The sequence below is a fragment of the Haemorhous mexicanus genome, chromosome 19 (assembly GCF_027477595.1).
Source record: "Haemorhous mexicanus isolate bHaeMex1 chromosome 19, bHaeMex1.pri, whole genome shotgun sequence".
Lineage (NCBI taxonomy): Eukaryota > Metazoa > Chordata > Aves > Passeriformes > Fringillidae > Haemorhous > Haemorhous mexicanus.
Window position 1 is genome coordinate 6,319,922 of NC_082359.1, and position 20,716 is coordinate 6,340,637.

The 20,716-nt window shown below is 41.2% G+C and overlaps 2 protein-coding genes across 6 annotated transcripts in view; both read right to left on the reverse strand.

Moving 5' to 3' along the window:
- Positions 1–6,620, reverse strand: part of PPIL2 (peptidylprolyl isomerase like 2) — a 68,409-nt gene extending 61,789 nt beyond the window's left edge. The window contains exons 1-5 of the mRNA XM_059863233.1: positions 6,525–6,620; positions 6,386–6,435; positions 5,923–5,968; positions 5,252–5,314; positions 5,051–5,102 (exon numbers count right to left, since the gene is read on the reverse strand). Of these exons, the coding sequence (XP_059719216.1) occupies positions 5,051–5,102; positions 5,252–5,314; positions 5,923–5,968; positions 6,386–6,435; positions 6,525–6,556 (243 nt within the window). The 5' untranslated portion in view covers positions 6,557–6,620. The remainder of the gene's footprint in view (positions 1–5,050; positions 5,103–5,251; positions 5,315–5,922; positions 5,969–6,385; positions 6,436–6,524) is intronic.
- A 1,435-nt stretch (positions 6,621–8,055) lies between these two features.
- Positions 8,056–20,716, reverse strand: part of LOC132336118 (protein HIRA) — a 32,508-nt gene continuing 19,847 nt past the window's right edge. For 2 of the 5 annotated variants that reach the window (XM_059863269.1, XM_059863267.1), the window contains exons 15-25: positions 20,389–20,559; positions 18,187–18,391; positions 17,324–17,428; positions 16,370–16,518; positions 15,496–15,657; positions 14,702–14,760; positions 13,602–13,707; positions 12,329–12,451; positions 11,255–11,418; positions 9,481–9,569; positions 8,056–8,976 (exon numbers count right to left, since the gene is read on the reverse strand). In XM_059863269.1, the coding sequence (XP_059719252.1) occupies positions 8,860–8,976; positions 9,481–9,569; positions 11,255–11,418; positions 12,329–12,451; positions 13,602–13,707; positions 14,702–14,760; positions 15,496–15,657; positions 16,370–16,518; positions 17,324–17,428; positions 18,187–18,391; positions 20,389–20,559 (1,450 nt within the window). In that variant the 3' untranslated portion in view covers positions 8,056–8,859. Of the gene's footprint in view, positions 8,977–9,480; positions 9,570–11,254; positions 11,419–12,328; positions 12,452–13,601; positions 13,708–14,701; positions 14,761–15,495; positions 15,658–16,369; positions 16,519–17,323; positions 17,429–18,186; positions 18,407–20,388; positions 20,560–20,716 lie in introns of all 5 variants that reach the window. The other 3 variants (XM_059863268.1, XM_059863266.1, XM_059863270.1) reach the window with 2 other exon arrangements.

Below are 20,716 nucleotides of genomic sequence, written 5' to 3' on the forward strand. Positions count from 1 at the left end.
AGAAACACACCTGGAACAACACAATTAAAGCAGCAATCTGCAGTAAATTACCTCACAGACCACATGAACTGAGTTAAAAGCCACTGTCACTGTTGATTTAGCCATAAGGGTCACATGAAATTGGAACTTGTCCTCTTCCCAGTTGTGGCCTGAGACTCGTTCCACTTGACTCAGGGTTGGATGAGGTTTGTCTGTGACTGTGATCTCAACACCTCTGACTCAGTCATGTGTGAAGCTCATCCAACCCACTTTCAGGAATCCATTCCTAAAACACAGGGACCCTGCACTGATTATGTGACAGAGCTGGAAAGCAATTTGTAGTGAACCATAAAGTCCTGGCTAGAACTTAAACTGTAGTTTAATACCTGTTCCTACTTGGTATTTCCCACATTGCTCACACACTACAGTTTCTTTATTCAGAATATTGCAAAAACAGAAAAAATACCTAAGCCCTGTCTCTCATTATGTTCACTCCCCAGGTGAAGAAACAATTATCAATGTCTTCTATTTCTATCTCTATGCTTTCAAAATACAAACATGGTAAAAACACTTCTATGTTTAAGGAGTTTCACCTTTGCTCCAATTTCTGCATCCTTTTCAGACAGGATTTCCCTTACTTGGATAGCCAAAGACTTTTTTAGTGCATTAAAAAAAAATATTGTAAGGTTGTTTGTTCATTTTTTAAGTGGGATCAACAAATCAACAGTAAAAGAAGTAATCTTCTTCAGATCCTCTTCATTAAAACAAGTCAGCAAGCTCCACAGCAAAACCAGTAACTGATTTCTATGGGATCTATGAAACTCACTGAAATCTACTTGACCTAATCGAAAAGAAACCATGATTTCAACAACAAATGAAGTAACAACAGCCATCAGCACTTGGAAGATAAATACATTTAAGGGATGTATTTGAGAATGCAGTTCCAAGTTTTGAAATAAGAGATGTACTTGCAATTTTTTCTTTTGTGGGTAAGAAGTTATAAGGTTTTGAAGGTGCCTGTAATTATAGCAAGCATCATCTTACTGACCTTACTTCAAACTAATGATTGAAAAAAAAGGGCACTGTTTACATTCCTAGTGAGCAGTGCTGGAGGGAGGAGGTGTCCACTGCAGGCTGTCATTGCTGCAGGGCATTGCAGGTACAAGCTCTCTGGTGCTTCCAAGGCCTGGATCAGACAGGCTTACTGCAGGAGCCAGGCACCTGTACTGCCACTATTTGATCATGTTAGTCATAATTTCACCTCAAGTCAGCTTTATTTGGTAAATAGAGGATTAAAGAGTGTGGGAGAAAAATAGCAAATATTTATATTGTACACAGAGCAAAGCTCTGTGTCCAGCTCTCTTTTTTGTCTCACTGGGAAAAATCAGGGATTTTTAGCCTTCTGACTCCAAAAGCTAGTTCTCATTTACCATGTCAGTGGCTTTGCCTTCTATTACTTCATCATATGCACCAGACTCCTCTTTATGGTTATCTTCAGAGGCAGACCAAGCAAAAGGCTTTTCTAACCTGTAAAAAACCCTCAGAATTTATAAAAAACTTCCTTCTCAACATAGCGAGAATCTAAAACCTTGTGATGCTTAAGAAAATGCCCTCTCTGCCCTGCAGGTCTGGATCCCAACCTTGCACAAGACAGAGCACAGCACAAATTCTGCTCTGCATCATTCAGACCACAAATGGGACTCTCAGTCTCATAAATCCACCACACAGCATCTTCAGGTCCTAACCTGACTCATAGGCCAGGCTAAATTAACTGGACTGAATCAAATTAACTGGCTTTACAGAGTCAAAAGAGTTAAATTCCCACAGAAAAGGAGGAACCAGGGACAAAGACAGTAGCTACTTCTGAGACAAGGGAACAGAGCTATTTGCCTAAGGTTACAGAGCCTTGATAAGGGCTGAAAGTACAGCCACAACAATCTGGCCTGCCCACACACAGTCAGAATGTCACTGAACCAGAGTGGAAAAAATAGGTATTGACATCAGACACATTACAATGAACAGGAGGAAAAATAGCTCAGCCCACATAGAACATATCCATGCAACAAAGAAAACCAAATTTCCTTGAAATTCCTGTCAAAAGGCACGCTGATCTATCATCTGTTCATATTTGAGATTCCAACCAAGCAGACATGCTCTGGCCAATCTCACTCCTTGAAACAGGTATCCTGAGCCCAGCTGGCTGCCTCGTGTGGGCATGCTGGTCAGGCTGTCAGAACGGCACTACATGAAACTTCCTGGCAAGCCTGCAACTCTCTGCAAGCCCAAGAAGCCAAAGTGCTGTTGTCAGTAAAAAGGAATGAGCTAACTATCACTTTCCACTTTATTTTATGCAATTTTAGTGTAAGGATAAGCTAGGGCAGTGTCCTGACAAAGCTGACAGAAAAAGTAAGCGAGACAATGCCAACTGACAGACTCTAGTTCAGCTGTGAGAAATGAACTGCTTCTTCCAAAATTATTGGTGTAGCAGTAAAACAAGCATTTTTTACCACAATGCATTGTTAAAAGGGGGGGTGGGGGGTGGGAGAATAAATCTAAAGTTACTTTTTAGAATAGCTCATGGTAAATTCTAGACAAAGGTTGTTGCGGGGGGAGAATAAATCTAAAGTTACTTTCTATTATAGCTCATGGTAAATTCTAGACAAAGGTCAACAGTGATTTGCATTGCAGCATTTCTTGAAAAACAAAGGCTGGTCCAATAGTTTAGGATTCAGAAGAATCAGAGAAGTCCCTTGTAGATCAGTTCATAGACATCCAATTAATAAAAGACTAGCACAGTCCTAACCCCTGGAGCACAGCAGAGATAAATATCTTAATGACTGCAGGGCTGTCCAGTTCTCCACTGAGGGGTCCACTTCAGAAATGAGGCAGCTAGACAGAGCTAGTGAGTGCCAAGAGTGCACCACTAACCTCCCATTTCCAAGTAGTTTATTGACTTCTCTAAAGCATCTGTCCTGTAGCAAACCACAATTAGAGAAGTACAAGCCACAAAGGGTTTCATGACTATTTTTTACTTCAAGACAAATAAATGCAAAAATTCTCCAGAGCCTCATCACCAACCTGTGCAAAGTAACTCCATAAGTTAGTGCACACAACATGGCAATGCAGCTCATCTGGCTCAATTCCTTTCTAAATAAACCCAGAGCCCTGAGTTTCTCCAAGTCACCAATTATTTACAAAAGATACTTTCTGGTTTCCATGAACAAGCTGCACAGGGAACAGAGGCTGCACACACAGTGACAGATTCAACAGAGGACAGAACAGTCCAGAGATGCACAAGCTCAATTCACTGACTTCCTTTGCCACCTACCCAGCACTCCTATCCCATTTCTGCCCAATGCCACCCTGTTCTTCCAAAAACCTGAGCTACCCTTCTGGGAAACCAAGTCTAAATCACAATCCTTCTTTCAATGCCACTCTTCAACTTAGAGCTCCACAGAGCTGAATTCAGCAGGGCTGTGTGCTATTCTGGAGAACAAGTGTCTCCTTTTCCTTCCAACTCATCTGGAACACCTTGGTCCTGTGGAGGAGAGAGCTGTACAGCACCAGCCCACCACAGAACAAGAGGGGGGAAGAAAGGGCTCCCCAGACAGTGATACAGAGCAAAAGGAAGAACACACATTGAGGAGAGCTGGAAGAGCACTGCAGATCAACTACAGAAGCACAAGTCTGGTAAACTAACATGTCTCAAGGCCTGACTTCATTTAAGCATTTATGGTTCACCAAGTATATTGTGCACAGTCTCCCTTTCTCTCCGTTACACAACACAGTCAGGCACATTACACTTCTTGCTTAGCATTTACTTGAAGCAATTTTAAACCACATCATGGTTCACAGTCTGCAATGAGCTGCTCTGAGTGAAAAAAAATTGATCTGGTAACACCCCAGAACTCCCAACCAATGCACAGAACAGCAAAGTGGTGAGAGGCTGGCAAAAACAAACAAAATAGCTGTAATTTCATTCCTTCTCAACACACACTGGCCTCATGTGTGAAGAAAGACCTTCAATCACCTCACCACTGCACAAACACACCGGCAGGAAGACATTAAATCTCAGACAGGCTGTTCATGTTTAGAGTTTGGAATGTTACACTTGTATTTAGCTTTTCCTCGTATCTGTGTGACGGGAAAATCTTTAATCGAACGCAAGGTATTTCAGAAGGAATCTCAGCCCAGAGGAGCGGCAAACCTCCCCAATCCTGGGCAACGGCTGCCACCCCGTGCCTACAAAAGGAACTGCACACACTGAAGGAAAAGGAATTTCAGTTGCTCAAGCAACAGTTCCTGCTTAAAATTTTCCCCTGCGCCCTCATAAACAATGCACTTTAAGACATCAGAAAAAAAATAATTCCAACAGGGAAATATTTCCCGTACTTCATGTTTATTTAGTGTTTTACCATTTCATGCTACTACAGAAAGTAATCCCTTCATAATTATCATTTATGCAGAAAAATGAAGGAGGAACTCACAAAGGTTTCTCTCACAGTGAACCATCATGACAGAAGCTTTCTGAAATATACTGTCAGGATAACTCAGAAGATTTTGTAGTGTAAGCTTACCATTCATAATATCATCTATTAATCTCTTTAATCTGCATGATGCCAAATATCCTTTGGGTTAGGAAACATTGCTGTACATTTAATCCCAGATGGAGAGGTGTGAGCCCCTTGCCCTGTAGGGACCAGAACTGTGCTTACATGAGGCAGCAGTAGAGTCTTTTCCACCAATGACAGTCAGGCTTTCTGGGCAGAACCAGCATTAACAACAGTTTGTATTTCCCTGTGTACAGATGTTCATTATGCCACAGCTGGAAGGCAGGCAAGATACCCTGAGAGTTCATATAAATGAACCACTCAGTCTCCCCTATTTACAATCAGACTACAAAAAATAAATAGAGGTAATGCTCTCCTTTCTTCCACACATCTTCAAAACTGCACTCCCATTCAACTTCTTTTACTTTCACTAAGGCATTTTTGTTTCTCTAACACATTAAATAAAAAACTGAGCATAAAGAAAGCAAAGCCATGATGTGAATCCACCCATCATTACTTACTTCTCCCGTGATTGGATTGGTTCCATATTTCTTTATCCAAGGTACAATGCTCCTGAAAAGAGAAAGGATAAAGGAATTAATGGCAAGCACCATCAGAAACCTCTACTGATGGCCATGACTGTTTTTGCCAACTTGTTAAGACTAAAGGACAATTACACAGCTGTAGCACAAAAATAAAGCTAAGTACAGACAGGAACTTACAGGATGTCAAAGACTGTCCCATCTGGTGTGCAAACTGGGTATTCAAATGGCTGCAGAGACAAACTAGAAAAAAGAGAACACAACCTTGTTAGCAAAACCAGGTGGAAATCATGATGTAACTGGCAATCACACTCAGCACCCCTGTTAGGGATGCTCCCACAGTCCTGGCAGCTCTTAGCTCATAGGTGTGGAAGGCAATGTCCTAAACTACCAAATTTACACGGATTTCTAACCCACTTCTACCAACTCTCTTCCTTCACTCCTGCACTTCAAGCAGTTAGCTCTAAACAGAAAAAATAGCAGAAATATTTTTTAATCTATCTTAATCTCTATTTTAGCAAGATGAGTGACAGACCAAGAACACTCTGAGCAGGGGCAAGCAGATTTGAGCCTTGAGATTTGAAAGACTGGGACATACACAGTAATTGTTCTGCATTATTTCATCACTCGTGTATCCTTCCAGCCATCATCTCCAACCTCTGCAGACACTGATCACGGGTCATGCAGAATCTGTTTCAATTCTTATTCAACTTTTTTTGCCACACTACTGACATAGAAGACACAAGTCAATGGAAGTAACTGCCTCAGAAGAACATGGCTTTAGTTCAGTGTCAACAGCCTGATAAACAGATGTGTCATTAAATAATGAAAATGTAAATTGGTTGTCTTACCTGCAGTGATCAAATGATAAACGTCTAAAATTGGTTCGTGGAAGGTCTGTTTATGGAAAAAGAAAACCCACACAACGGATTTTAATAAATACATGGTATTCTAGGTAATCAAGAAACATTTGAAAGTTACACATTGCTACATAAACTGTGGCAAATTACCGATGACAAGGAAAAATACCCTAAAGCTGGCGAAACTGTAACAAACGTTTCCGAACTGAAATTACACTGCCGGAAAACGATCAAAACAGAGCTGTGACAGTCGGACAGCGCTGAGTTTAAATGTGATAATGAAGGCTCAGGCTCTGCCCCAGCAGCGGCCACAGTCCCGGCGGAGGGCGGGGACGCTCATCTGGCCACAAACGCGGCAGTTCCGAGCAGTGCCACCGGCTCGGGCGGCGGCCCGGGGCTCGCAGCTCGGCCCCGCCGGCCCGGGGCTCTGAGGGAGCGGCCCGTTCCCCCTTACCTGCTTTCTTGCCGCCGTAGAACTGCGTGTACTCGGCGCACGTGATGTACCTGCGAGACAGGGGGGTCACTGAGGCACTGCACAGACACGGCCCCGCACTGCCCGGCCCCCCGCGCTCTCCCCCGCGCCCCCCGCTCACATTTTGTCCTTCTGGTGCTGCCGCTTGCCCATGGCGGCGGCTCGGCCCGCCCGGCCCGCGCTGCGCCTCAGGCCCGCCCGCGCCTTCCGCCGGGTGCGCCGGGGAACGGCCGCGGTGCGGAAACACCGGCGGCGGCAGGCGCGTTCCGGGGCCGCGGGAACAGGCCGGGAAGGCCGGGGTGTTCGGCCTCGAGAAGGTTGGTGAGACCTCAGAGCAGCCTTGCAGGGCTGCCGCTTCACTAAAACATGTTTTCTGGCCTGGAATTGAAAATCCGTGTGTTGTTGGTCTGTTGGGCAGTGACAGAACCTCCCAAGAAAAAATAGGTAGAAAAACCTATTTGGTGTCTTAATATGGATACAGCTCTTCACAAAAAAAAAAGTATTTCAGTGTCTCTTCAAAGACATAATGACAAAGAATTCACTGTCCCTTAGGACTGGCATGACCAAGGCTGAACAGAGGATGATCACAACCCCACATCCCTTGTCTTTAGCAGGACGAAAACACCAGTTGTCCTGGAGCCTTCACTTATCAAACACATCCAAATCCATTCACGCTCCTTTATTCTTTCCTTGTTAAACCTGACAGCTGCCCACACAGAGCCACTGTAGTGACATGCATGGAAGTGGACAGCCAGACCCCACTGACTGCACCAGGCTCCTAGAAGATGGTGTTCAGCTCCTGTTTTAATCCCATCAGTTGCTCCTTGGCTGCATCCCTGAGCACAAGGTGAGCACATCCTGCTCTGCTTGCAGGGGTTATACTAAATGATTTCTGAGAGTCCATGATTCCATGTTGTTATGGTTCTCCTCCGAGGAACAGAATACTTGTTTCCACCAGTGTAATCTAACTGGCAACAGCAAATGAATGATTTACTACATTACAACTGGTTCTCACTATCAGACTCTTTGGCCACAGCACCACAGCTACTCCTTGTCCTGGTTGAGGGGGAAGGATATTGTTTGTTAGATGTTTAGGGGAGAAACTGCCCTTTTGCAAGGGTTTAAACCTTAATTTTGCAAGGGTTTAATCAAACACTTAATCATTACAATTCTCTTACTCAAAAACATTTCAAAGCAAGGCATTGAGGCACATCCAAAGAGCAGGGCCTGCAAAGAATCAACACCTTCACTTGCTCCTGTCCCTGCACCAAGTACACTCTGGAAAAAGAAAACAACCTGATTTGTTTTCAGTGGAATTCCAAAAGCACTCCACAAGGAACACAGCCATAACTGCAGAGAGCTCCCTCCCTGCTGCAGTGCAGGCACTCTGCTCAGTGTGAGGAGCCTGGTGGCTCTGCCTGAGAGGATGAGCATTCCCTGAGAGGATGAGCATTCCCACAGCTCCTGCTCCCTCAGCTGAGATGGGCTCCAGGGGCAAACGCTGGAGCTGTCCACAGACATCACCAGCACTTGTCTGATCCGAGGAAAGATTATCCAGACAAAATTATTTATTTCCAGACACATTACCGTGATTCAGCCTGCATTGACATTTCTGGACATGCCTGTGCTCTTTGCAATAATTCAAGACCATGTTTTTGCTTTTTGTTTTTTTTTTAAACCAATGCAATGTTCTTTTATTTTGTACTTACAAAAAGAGCCACCCCATTGTATCCCTCCCCCTCCCCCCAAATGCCTTTTACAAACATTGAAAAATTAAAAACCTGATGATGACATGTTAATTTGGTAGAATTACTTTGAAACATAGCCTTTGTAATTAAACTCCTACAAGATGACTTTGTAGTGATAGCCTGATTATTGGCCAAATAAAATTCCATATTACAAGTTAGCAAATTCTAGTACAAAAATAGTCCATGTGTTAGAACAGCCTCTTATTATTATTATATTCACAGGAAAGAGTCTATTGGCTGCATAATACCTTAATATTTATGAAATTTCTTTTTACGTGGCTCATTCATCTAATTTAATATAGTGTTGAGCCTCAATAAATCCTCAGGCAAAAAACCCCAAACAGGGTTAAATATGCTGTTCAGTGTACTCTGAAGTACTGTGCTTTTCACAGGACATCCAAGAAACCGCACAAACAGTTCTCAGCTAGTTTTAATATTAAATGAGATCCAGATCCAAAAGGATCCCCCTGAAGTACATATCCATGACTTTCCATAGAAACAGAGGTCACAGCTTCAATGGTCAAGTTTCACTGGGGAAACTGTCGAGCTCCTCCACTCATCATTTCCAGGAATCCTGGGGACCTCTGCGGCACAGCCCTTCTTCAGGAGTGTCCCCGCTGGCCGGGCTCTCGCTCCTCTCCTGTCTCTGGTAACGCTGTTCAGCAGTTTCACTCGGACCAAGCCCCGCAGGGAAAATCTGGGGACATGCTACTTGTCTCTCAAGATGTCCAGCTGCTCTTGATACTCTGTGAAAAGCCTCTGGAAGCGGAGGTTCTGTCCAATAACAGGAAGAAGCTCTTTCAATAGTTCTCTCTTTCGTAAACCCTGCACAGAAAACACAAAAGCATCCTCAGAATCTATTATTTGTTATCATTAACATGTTCCATGAAGTTCTCTAAGATTCATGCCCTTTTTCCTGCCAAGAGAGAGCTGTGCATTTTACGTTCTCACTCTGCTTCCATGACTCCCAGAATAAAAACTGTCCTTACATTTACACACTCATGAAGCTGGAGCAGCCTCTGCAGTTCCAGACTCCAGGCTGTGTTCTGAGAGGGAAGATGTCTTTGGCAGGTGCCTGTTTCAAAGCTGCTGTCTCAACATGTGGAGAGCTGAACATGCAACTCTCCTTCATCTGTGTGATGCTCAAGACAGCAGCAGAGCTGGCACTGGGGAAACAAGCATTTGCCTGTGGTTTCACATGGAATAAATCTCAGTGCCGTGGGACAAAGCCTGCTTATGTGATCAGAGCAGAGTATGGAAAGGATAATACCCTGTAATTTTTATGGGAAACTCTTCCTTGTTCTTCATTAAACTATTATCAGGACTTACCATAACTGTTGATTCCCACTGACTTCCAGCTGAGTAATGGACTGGACCCAGTAAATCCTTGCATAATTCTCGCAAACGATATTCAAACCCTTGAGATAGTCAAAAATAAAATCACATTTAACAGCATTTCACTACATATAACCACTCCACAATGTAGCAGACAACATTCAGAAAAGAATTACAAGTATAAACTGGAATAAAATAAAGCTCAAAACATTGATTTCAGAAAAGTTATATTCTTATTCTTACAGCAATTCTTTGGAAATAAAAGATGATTTCTAGAGCTCTGAAGAGTCTTATTTAAGGTTCTCAAAACCAAACCCACTACTAAAGATGAATTTACAACAGGGAGAAAAACTGAAGTAATTACTCCAGCTTGTTTTAAGAGCTGCCCTGATCTCAACCTCACTCTCTTCTCCCACACAAACATACCAGCTTCTTAAAAACCAAAACACCTTTAATAAAAGCACACACAGTTTCTTGGGCCTCCTTTATTTACCCAAAAATCAGAGGGGGGAATTCCCTTGCAGGAAACAAAGTCTATTCAAGATAACTTGCCAATCAACACATACTAGATCAAGTATTTTAATCGATTAGAATTCGGTAGATGTTGAAATAATCATAAGAATAAAGGGTCAATAATAGGATGTGCAATTTTCAAAGTTCAGCAGCTCTAGAAAATTAGTGAAGCAGCAATAAGCAATATACATCTGGCAAAGCACAGTTTTTGTGACATCCATCCATCCATCCATGGCAGCAACATCTGGAGGTGCTAGAGGAACCCAGTGCATGCAGCAGAGGCTCTCAGTTAGTGAAGGCTTTTAAAAGTACAATCATCTCTTTAATGAATGACCCAAGAATAATATTTTAATTTCAACTGGGGAAGGACAGAGAGAACCACACGCAGTTCAACAAGCCTTGTTAAATAAGGTAAGGGTCAAAAGGCAAGAATTAATGAGTTTGATTTTAATTCTGCCAACACCTATTAGGTGGCGTAACCTGAACCATTTAATTTCCCTCTGTGCAGAATGATTATGCAAGGTGAGGAGTAAGGCTGAATTAATACAAGGGGAACTACTAAATTATGAATGTAGACAGGCAGAGATACAACAGAGATCTTTGGAATCCAAAAAGTATAAAGTCAGTTGGTTAACCTTATTTAACATAATAGCATAAAGTGTATTCAAATATAAAAAAGACACAAGGAACCTTTCTTGTGTATTTCTTTTCTCAGAGAATTTAACACATGGAATTCACCAGTAGAGGCAGTTGAAATTTTAGAATGTAAAAAAAAGAATAGAGTGCAAGCAATACAAGCAACTTCTCTGCAATTTTATGTGCTTGGGTACAAGGTGTCAGAGACTGAGCAACCCCTGCATCTCACATCAGGCAGCGATTGTCAGCTGGCTGAGGAGGGTTATGCATTTTACAAGGTGCCCCTGGCTTCCCTGAAACATCTGTAGCTGCTGCCAGACAATACCTAGGATGTGTCTGACAGAGCACTGGGCTGTTTTACAATGCAATTGCCATTGCTGGAGTCTGCAGATGGCACTGCTTCCCCAGAGCACAGTCTGTCCCCAGTCACTGTGTCCAAACAGGACTCCTGAGGACTGAGCACTGCAGGAGCAAATGCAATTAGTTTTGGTTTTAAGCAAACTCGAGTCCAGAAGCCAAGTGCTAAAAGGAGAATATTAAGGGTGATCACACACATACATGACATGAACAGAGTGTTTCTTAGAGCTGCAGAGAAGCACCAGTGCTTGGCAGGTCTCACCTTCATTAACTAGGTACCGTGCATAGATAAGGAGCCAGTGGTGATATTCGTGACTGGATTGTAGCATAAGTGCTGCTGCTATCTGGTTCTCCAGGTATGCAAGTGTTGTTTCTTGTTGCACTAAATGAGGCATGGAGAACAATCTTGCAGCTTGCCTTCCTGAACTGCAAAACCAAAAAGATTAATGTGCCATAAAATCAGATACAAGTTTAAGGATTATATCTTTTTGTAGCACTAGCTGAACTGCACTGATCTTCCAGAGACACACAAGACATAAAGCACTTAAAGGATTTCTTGCATACAAACACATTATCATAAGAAAGCTAATTTGAAAAAAGTAACTAGTTATTCGAATTTTTTTCAAAAAGGGAATTTTTCATTCTGTTATTGTCTTTCTCTCTCAAAAAGAGTATTGATTGTTTGTATTTCAAATGTTTACAATGAACTTCCCTTCCCCTCATGAGAACAGCAATAAAATCATACAACACTACACAGTTTCTCTCCAGAAAAAAAATTAAACTTGGATGTGAAGGGCAGAAATAGCAAAGAAATCTGCCTGGGAAATGTAATTCAAATCCAAGGGAGGATGGTCTATAAAGCTACTTACAGGAATCTGCTCTGGCTCACACGATTCCTTGGTGATATTTTCACATGTTAAAAATACTCACTAGATGACTAATATCTCAACTTTCTCACAGACTTCATTAAATAGATTCTTTGAGGCCAACTGAACTAACTCAGAAATTGTAGGCCTACTCCAAAAAGCTGGTAAACTAAAAATTAAAATGCAAAATGTAAAAAATGCAGCTTAGCTAATAAAAGTATAACAGAATTGTCCAATACCTTACCCATCCAATAAAGAGGAAACTAAATATGATTATATTTAGAGCATGCTTTCCTGCCCCCCCCCCACAATCTCATAACATTAAGACACAGACTAGAAGCATGCAAAGGATCACTGTGTGAATGACTGATCATTTCAGAGCCACTGGCACTTCAAGAAGTGACCCAGAGACCCAGGCAGGTGAACAAAGCCCATGACAAAACCCAGCCACGCAGGCGGCGCGCGCGTACTTTGATGTGCGTCCCTGTATCACAGCCAAGGGCCCAGAGCACAGCATGGCTTCTTGAGATGGCAAACTAGTCCTGAAGTCTGCACATTGTGCTAGAGAGTCCTGTTTGTCAGAAACAAGATTCCTGGAAAACAGCAAAAAGACAAAAAACAACTCTGAGGAGTGCAAACAGCAAGGTCAGCAGACCCAGCTCTGTTCTGCCTCAAAACTGGATCTGCGTTTTCACAGATAACCAAAAAAAATATCACTGAAGTGGCTCAGGAATTCCAGGGACCCTGATTATTCCCACTTCATGTCCAAATTCTGTTTGTAGCGTGTCCCTCCTACTCCCAAAGTTAAAAATATTAATTACATAATATAATTTACCATTAGTTTGCAAGGAATTTTCTCCTTGCCATTTTACAATCTAATAAGAAGCCATGACCCAGATTGATGGGTGGAATGAACACAGGTAATGACTTTCTCTTCAAGAATTTGATTTTACCTTATGTCAGGTCCCCCCCCATCAGACACACACACATTGACAATCCTTTCCATAATCACAGCTATCCCTTCATATGCAGGGAGCTGACATTACAGCTGCCATTTCCACACCTAATTAAGGATATCATCTTCACTGGCTTGAGATGCCAGGAGAAAGAGTGGCTCAAACCAATGCTAAGTTTAGATTTCATACAGCACAAGGGAAAAATGGTACAAATATTTAAAATACCCTTTGCTTCTTTAACATGTTTAAATTTGTATGATGACTAAACACATTGCTCTTTTATATATTTCCCAAACTGTGGTACAAACTAAGAAAGGCAGCAAATTCAGAATTATGGCTGAGAGTCTGTCCCCTGCTCCTTACTCCCTTAATAAACAAATAGGGTATTTTTCCTTTTCCAGAGGATTCACTTCAAGTAGTTGAATAACAACAATTATTCTAAGGAGGAGTTAAAACAATAAGCCCTTTCATCCAGCAGGCTCATTACACTAATTACAACAATTATATTAGGATTACAACACGGTTTTTTTCTTCTTAGGAAACAACAAAGAGCCTGTTTTGGAAAGATCCCGTAAATAATTTACCCATGGAAATTTTTCACAGGAACTTAAGCCTTGCCATGGGGAAAGCCCATTTGATCCCCAACAAGACACAGACTCTTGTGTAGCCTTTCCTTGTGTTTAGCAATGATTCCTCCATGACTCTGAGGTGGAATGATTTCTTCCCAGTAAACCAGGACACGTCAGCTCCTCTGAGTTGCAAAATCAGGAAGTAATCCATGACTTACCATGTAGAAAGAGAAGGATTAAAGCAGTATGCCTTCCCATCAGACATGCTCATGACAGGAATTCCATGCTGAGTCAACAAGATCTGAGAGACAGTTGCATCACTTCCTGCAAGTCAAATCAGACCAAAGTGTTTCTTTTGGAGTCTTGCCTAAGACTCATTATGGTAAAAAATGGTATCTACCATTTCTTATCAATTACAGCAGCTAAAAGGAAAAGGTTCAATGTTGTTCTCAAGCACTGATAGGAAAGTCATGACACAAGCTAATGATGGCAAGCACCAGGCTCAGTGCAGCAGCATTAACATCAATTTTGCAAAATATGTTATCAATCTTGATGCTGCAATTTATAGAGAAAATGAGCTAAATTAGGAACATTCTCCTTATCCAGGGAAAATCCTCAGCAATTCTGCCATGTTTTTTGTAACCCAAAAAGCCTTTAGCTTTCTTTTCCCCATTAAGTTAAAATTATAAACCCCACCATATTTAGAAAAGTGTGCTCTCTAAGAGCACAGTATAAGTGGGATAGCTGGAGTCTCATTTCCCAGCATATTCCAAGCCCAGGGCTTGTGCATGTAACTTCTAATGATGACATTTGCAAACTGCTAATACAACTGCTTTCTAGCTGGTTTGGATTAGTACTGTATGGATTACAGCTAAACCAGAAGCTAATGGACTCTGAGACAATGCTTTTCTGATGATTTGTGTTGTCCAGATACTGCAGTGATTGAAACTGAAGATTTTTAAGTAATGAATCAGAAGATAATCAGTTGTTGTTCATCACTGAGACAATAAACATGCAAATTACAGAGAGATTATTGTAATAGCAGATTTACATTAAGTATTTATTTTGTGATTTTCGCAACACTGAATTTCTACATTCAGAAGCCAGGCAGACTATAAGCTACAGAATCTCACACAAGTTTGCTACTCACTGATATTGTCATCACTGTTATTTCAAGAACTTCCCTTTACTATACAATAATGAAGGGAAATTATTTGTTTAGGCGTTTCAGGTTTCATGGAATTTCAGCATATTCACAAATGGCACTAAATAGTACAGGTGGGCTCAAAGGTTGGTAATTAAAGGGCTTTTTTATTACCTGAAAATATTGTTTGCAAAGACTCATCTCTAACAATGGCTGTCTGCTTGTGAACATCCCTGAAAAAGACAAAAGGACAAGTCTGCAGTCAGCAAACAACTGAAAACTCCAAAATTTTTTAATAAATTAACTTTTTCACTATTCATGACAAAGTGGGGGGTTGGGGAGTTTGTTTAGTTTTTTTTGTTTTGTTTTGTTTTGACATTTTCTTCATTACTTTGACAAAATTATTTTGGCAAACTTAAACCCCTTCTGGCAAGACAGAAGTTAATAGCAGAGAACAATTTTTATGGCTCTTTATCAGGAAACCTCATTACAGCAAAGCAAACAGCGAGGATCTAAATAACTCCTTTAGGAGCTCTGACTTGCCTGAGACATTAGATTGAATTCAACAACTGCAAACGAGTTACCAGTGTTTTTATCTTGGCATCTTGAAAATGGCTGGAGAACTTTAACTCAGAAACTCATGTCCTTCATTGTTAAGTGTGATGGAAGATGGAAGCATCCATACTTCTCTTCCCCACCCCCCCACTCCATTCCACATGCATCACAAGCATTTAAACTAGTGACTTCAGCTGATTCTTTATCTTCATTCTAGAATCAAGTTCAATATTCTGGACTGTCAGAACAGAAAAAGGATTTTGCTGAAACAGAACCAGTCCTGCCCAGTTAACTCTGCATATTCTACTCTAAAGGGGACTTGTGTTCAGACCTGATGTGTCCTGTCTCAACAGCAGTGCAGGGACACAACTGAAGGTACCTCTGAACACGGCCTGAGCCAACGTGGCCCTTACCAAACAGAGAGCGTAGCAGCAGTGGTGAGAGCCATGATGCAGGAGCCTGTGCAGTGCAGGGTGGAAATGGGCGTGTTCAAAATTATAGGAGGAAGGAGGCGACGACCACAAGCTGAAAATACTGACAGTGTTCTTTTCTCACAGGCCACAGTTACAATCTCACTGGGAAAAAACAAACAAACAAGAAACATTTGCGTGGTGTCAAATGCAAGTAGCATAACAACAGGCTGAATTCTTATGCTATCATACAACTTGGATAAATTCCCTAAAAAATAACTATTGCAGCTTTAAGAGAAAATTTTCAATACCAAGAGGAAAAGTCATAAACTAAACAGACCAAGGGACATAGCTGGAAATGTCAGTAAAGCTTTTGGTTTAACACAAGCTCTCCCTCAAGGCTGTATGTGTATTTAGCTTTAAAATCTGCTGCTTCTTTTTCAGACCTAGACAGGGCTCAGAAATACACTTTCAGATGAAACTCTGAAGTTGGAACTAGGCAAAATTGAGAAAAATTAAGAGAAAAAATAGCTAAAGACTCAGGAAAATACTTTGACATGACCAAATATGCCATTTCAAATTTTTCATTCTTTAGTGGTTAGCACTTGAAAACCAGTCACTTACTATTTAGTCAACTTTAATGAAGAAATTTAAAGGAGAAATGTTAAAATACAGAAAAATAGTTGTAACTGGCTAATGCAAATTGTGATGTTTTAGGACTGCAAAGAGTTAGTTCTTGAAGCAAAACCTGAGACTAAGAGCGGCGGACACTTTTACCCATAAATATTATGAAAAATAACTGTAAACTGTACTTTTGTACACCTAAAAATGTCTTCTGGCCTTCAGGACCCCCTTCCTCCAAAAGATGCTCTCTTACCAGCTTCCTGCTGCAGCAAGGATTCGACTGGTCAGGACTGTCTCCCATTCCTTCCCTTCTCGATTACACTTTAACCTGCTCAGTTTTGAGCCACCCACTGTGGTCATTTCATTCTCCACTTCAAGGTACATTGATGGATCTGAACTTATCTGAAATACAAAAAATGAAATAATTTTTGGAAGAGGAAAAAAACTACTCAAAAAAGCAGCAACTACTATTAGAACCAAAACAATGCTGTCTTTAAGAACACATTTAAGTATGGCATTCTCTGTTTAATGTGGGATCAAAATATACCATGGCACTTCAAAAGAAACAGACCTCTGAAAATCAGCCTTGCCTAAAACACAAATAATTTCTTTGTATTTGAAGCACAAACATAGGGAAAGGCTGTGCTAGTCTGTCTCTGCTTCCTAATTATGGGCACCAAATCAAGTCTGTATGTGCCCAGTCTCCCCACAGTCTTGCAATTGGAACCAGACTACCACAGCCTGAACACACCTAAAAACTGCTTTGTAAATACCTAAAACATGACTATTTGCCAGCCTGTTCAGATGCAGAGCACCTCAAGAGAGCTCTCAGAAAAGCCCTGCTTTTATTCCTCAGTGGTGCTCTCCCAACACCACTGCAGTAATAGTGCAGCAGCCACTCCCCCCAGACTCTTATCTCCACCACACACTTTGGCTAACCAGGGGGAGGGACAGGCGAACCAGAGGTACTCACTCCTCTTTGGAGTTTAGCTGGGTCAGAAGTGACCCATTTTTGGCTGATCTGCCCTTTTCTTTGCTCATACAGACATATTCTTAGAAGCTAAAGCGTTACCATCTTGCTTGCTTGAACAAATACATGCATTCAAATGTTAACTCATCAAAGGATGTGAATAACCTTAGGATATTTTAAAGAAAGCAGGATTTTTTTGTTTGTTTTTAAAGTATTTTTTCCTTATAGTCCACTTACTTGCAAAGTAAACGATTTCTGTGGGATTGGGGTTGGCAGTTTAAGTGCTAATGCTGGTGCAGAGATGCAAGCAGCATCCTTCTCAGAGGCCAGTGTAGCTGGGGACTGGAAAAAATTGCAGAAATAGTTACATTTTTTAATTAAAAAAAAAAAGAAAATCAAATCTATTCTACCAAATAGATTGATTTGAAAAAGAATTTTCTTAAAATTCCAAATAATGCCAATTGCAAATGTTAGTCTTGTTCCAATTGGTTGTACGAATACAAGTTTTTAAATATAGCTTCTAAGAATCAAAGAAAAACAAAAAAATTGAAGTGGTCTCTTTTTTTTTTTTTTTAACACCCCTATTTTCAGCTGCCACTAATTCCTGAAAATTCTCGTGTATTACATGGGAAATCTAAGCTCTAGATACTGAAAACACAGGTATCTATATGCCTGAAAATGATGGAAACTCTAATGCAACTACTTTAGGGTTCTGAGGAAATTTATAACCATTTAAATCACCATATCCAAGTCACTTTCTTGTTCTTGGACCACTCTCCATCATACCCCACCAAAAACTGTCAGCATTTCATTTTATTCTCGACAGTCTTTGGCAGGCTAGCATTACTTAGCATGCTGGGACCTTTAGTAAGTAGCTACATATCTATATAAAAGATAAACACATTTGCCACACCATGTGCACCTGCTTTTTCTAAGCTTAAATTCTAAAACCAGTAAATTTAAAGGCATGGAAGAGGGATGGCTAAAAATTCTGAGGGACTGATACAACTTCTGTTTCCCTGAGTCAATGGAACAAGTCAACACGGGACTGACTTTATTAAATGAACTTTGAAAGCCACAATGATTTTTAAATATTTCACCTGAACAGTTAAAGTTACTGGTACAAGTCTGGAGTCTTTCCTAGGCCTTCCTTTTTTCTTCTTTTCTACTGTTTCTCCCTCAAGTTCCAGTTTCCGTTTGGGTACACTGAGTGGTTTGACAGCTGGAATCTTCTCTTCACTGTCACTGCTGCTCTCCAGAATATCCTTGGGCTTATTGTCTTTAATTAAATTCTGATCCTTCAGTCTGTAAAAAAAAAGTCTGTAAAAAAAAGCTGATTCCAAAAGTTGCCATATATCCCACACATTGCCTTCTTGCAGCTAAGATGCCATTTCTGAGCCCTCTTTGAGTGTATTTCAAAGCACACAAAGGCAGGAGGAGGAAGCTGCAGAGGTATGGCAAACCCTTTCCAAAAGGACAATGTGCACTATAGATGTAAACCGAGCAGACATATTCTCCCCTTTAAAAAAAATTGATCAAACCAGCAGTTAGCCATGGGATAAAGCTGCAAATAGCAACTTTACTTAAGCATTCAGTTCCAATTACCATCAGATCTCTTTCCCTCAGCTGATACAAATAATTCAGCACTCTAAGATGCAAGAGTAGTTCATCTTTTCCCCTTCAGTGGACGTTAGACTTTCTGCTTATTCATGTAGAACTTTTGTCGTTCTGTTGTCTATCCTCCAAGTTGTTCTGCTCAGTTCTGACTGCTGCAAAATGTGTATCTGCCAACCATGCACATGACTTCACTGCTCCAGCTTCCATTCCAGGAAACATAACCATGGAATCACAGAATGGCTGGAGTGGGAAGAGACCCTGAAGACCATCTGATTCCAACAACATGCCATGGGCAAGGACACCTTCCACCAACCTTTGGCCAAGTTGCTCCAAGCCCCATCCCACCTGGCCTTGAACACTTCCAGGGATGAGACATCAACATTTTCTCTGGGCAACCTGTTCCAGTGTCTATCACCCTCACAGTAAGGGATTTTCTACTAATATCTCATCCAAACCTGCCCTCTTTCAGTCTGAAGCCATTCTCCCTTGTCCTGCCACTACATGCCCCTGTGAAAAGTCCCTGTCCAGTTCTTTTGCAGCCCCTTTAGGCACTGCAATAAGGTCACCCTGGAGCCTTCTCTTCCCCAGGCTGTGCAGCCCCAGCTCTCTCAGCCTGTCTTCACAGCAGAGGTGCTCCAGCCCTCTCATTACCTTTGTGGCCTTCTCTGGACTTGCTCCAACAGGTCCATGTCCCTATAGAACTGAATATAATATAACCAACACAAAGCACAACCCCTGTGAACTCTCTTGTTAACCATCATATCCTAAAATAGGTCATGTAATCATACTCTTCCCCTTCCCTCCAATAGCTGGTTATTAACTCACACTGTTTTGCCATTTATTCCTCAACTACTTGGCTTCAGAGAAATACCTTGCATAATCCAAACCTTTTTTCTCTGGCACCTGAATCATGCCAAACAATACACTTTTATCCATATTTCAATTACACATTAGAAGCATTTATGAGAGTAATTTAATACATCTTGCATATGCATCACATGGTTAAGCTCTTTAACATAAAAATATTGTTGTATAAAACCAAGTTTTACTGATAATAACTGAGAAACTACATACTTTTTTCTCATGATTGGTATTTTTTTATCATTTGTTTTGGTGAAACAGGAATATTTATGCCATAACACTATGTCACAAAACAAAATGCCAAAATGCTTTCCTTTTTTTTTTTTTTTTTTTTTTAAAATCACATGGATCCAGAGCCAAAACCCTTTAAACTCAGAGAATCTTCTCTGCATGCCTTCAAGGCATAAAGCTGAAATACAACTGCTGCTGTGATGATGAGAGGTCATCTGCTGACATGTGTGGCAATTTACCTTGAAGTAAATCTCCCTTGTACAGAGAGGCAGGCTGGCTATTTTTGGCTGGTTTTGTCTTCTAAGGAGTCCAGCTGCACTCAGTGACACAGGCCTGTGCACACACAGCCTCTTACAACAATAGCTTTAACTTGGACTATCTTGGTGAATCTGTGTGATACCAAAATGCCAGGGACAAATGTACAAAGGGTAACAGCAGGACAGAATTCACCTATTTGTAGCTGCCCCCTTCCTTCCAACAGCAGAAGAAACCCAAGACAACTTCTAGAGTGTCAGCAGTGTGATACCTACACCACACAGAATAAGTGTTTAAACTCTGCATGATTCCCTTCCTCCCTCCCCAGGCTGTCTTACCTGTCCACAACAGTCTGATTTGTGTTTGTTACAACAGCAGTCCCTGAGGTGGCTTTGGATCGTTCTGTGAATCGAGAATCAAATGCTTTCATAGGCTCAATCTTGGATGGAGTTGTCAACACAGAGGAAGACGATGCAGAAGGAGCAGCTGAGGCAGAGGTAGCATTTACACTGTCATGAAAAGAGACAGCAAAATAAGGATTGAAAAATTTAGTACTGGTAAGCTGCATTGCTCAAAACAACTAGCCTTCATGATAGTGGCTAGAAAACCTTTCACTTAAGTATATAATCAATTATAATATTCTTTTTCCACTCTTTCATGTATCAG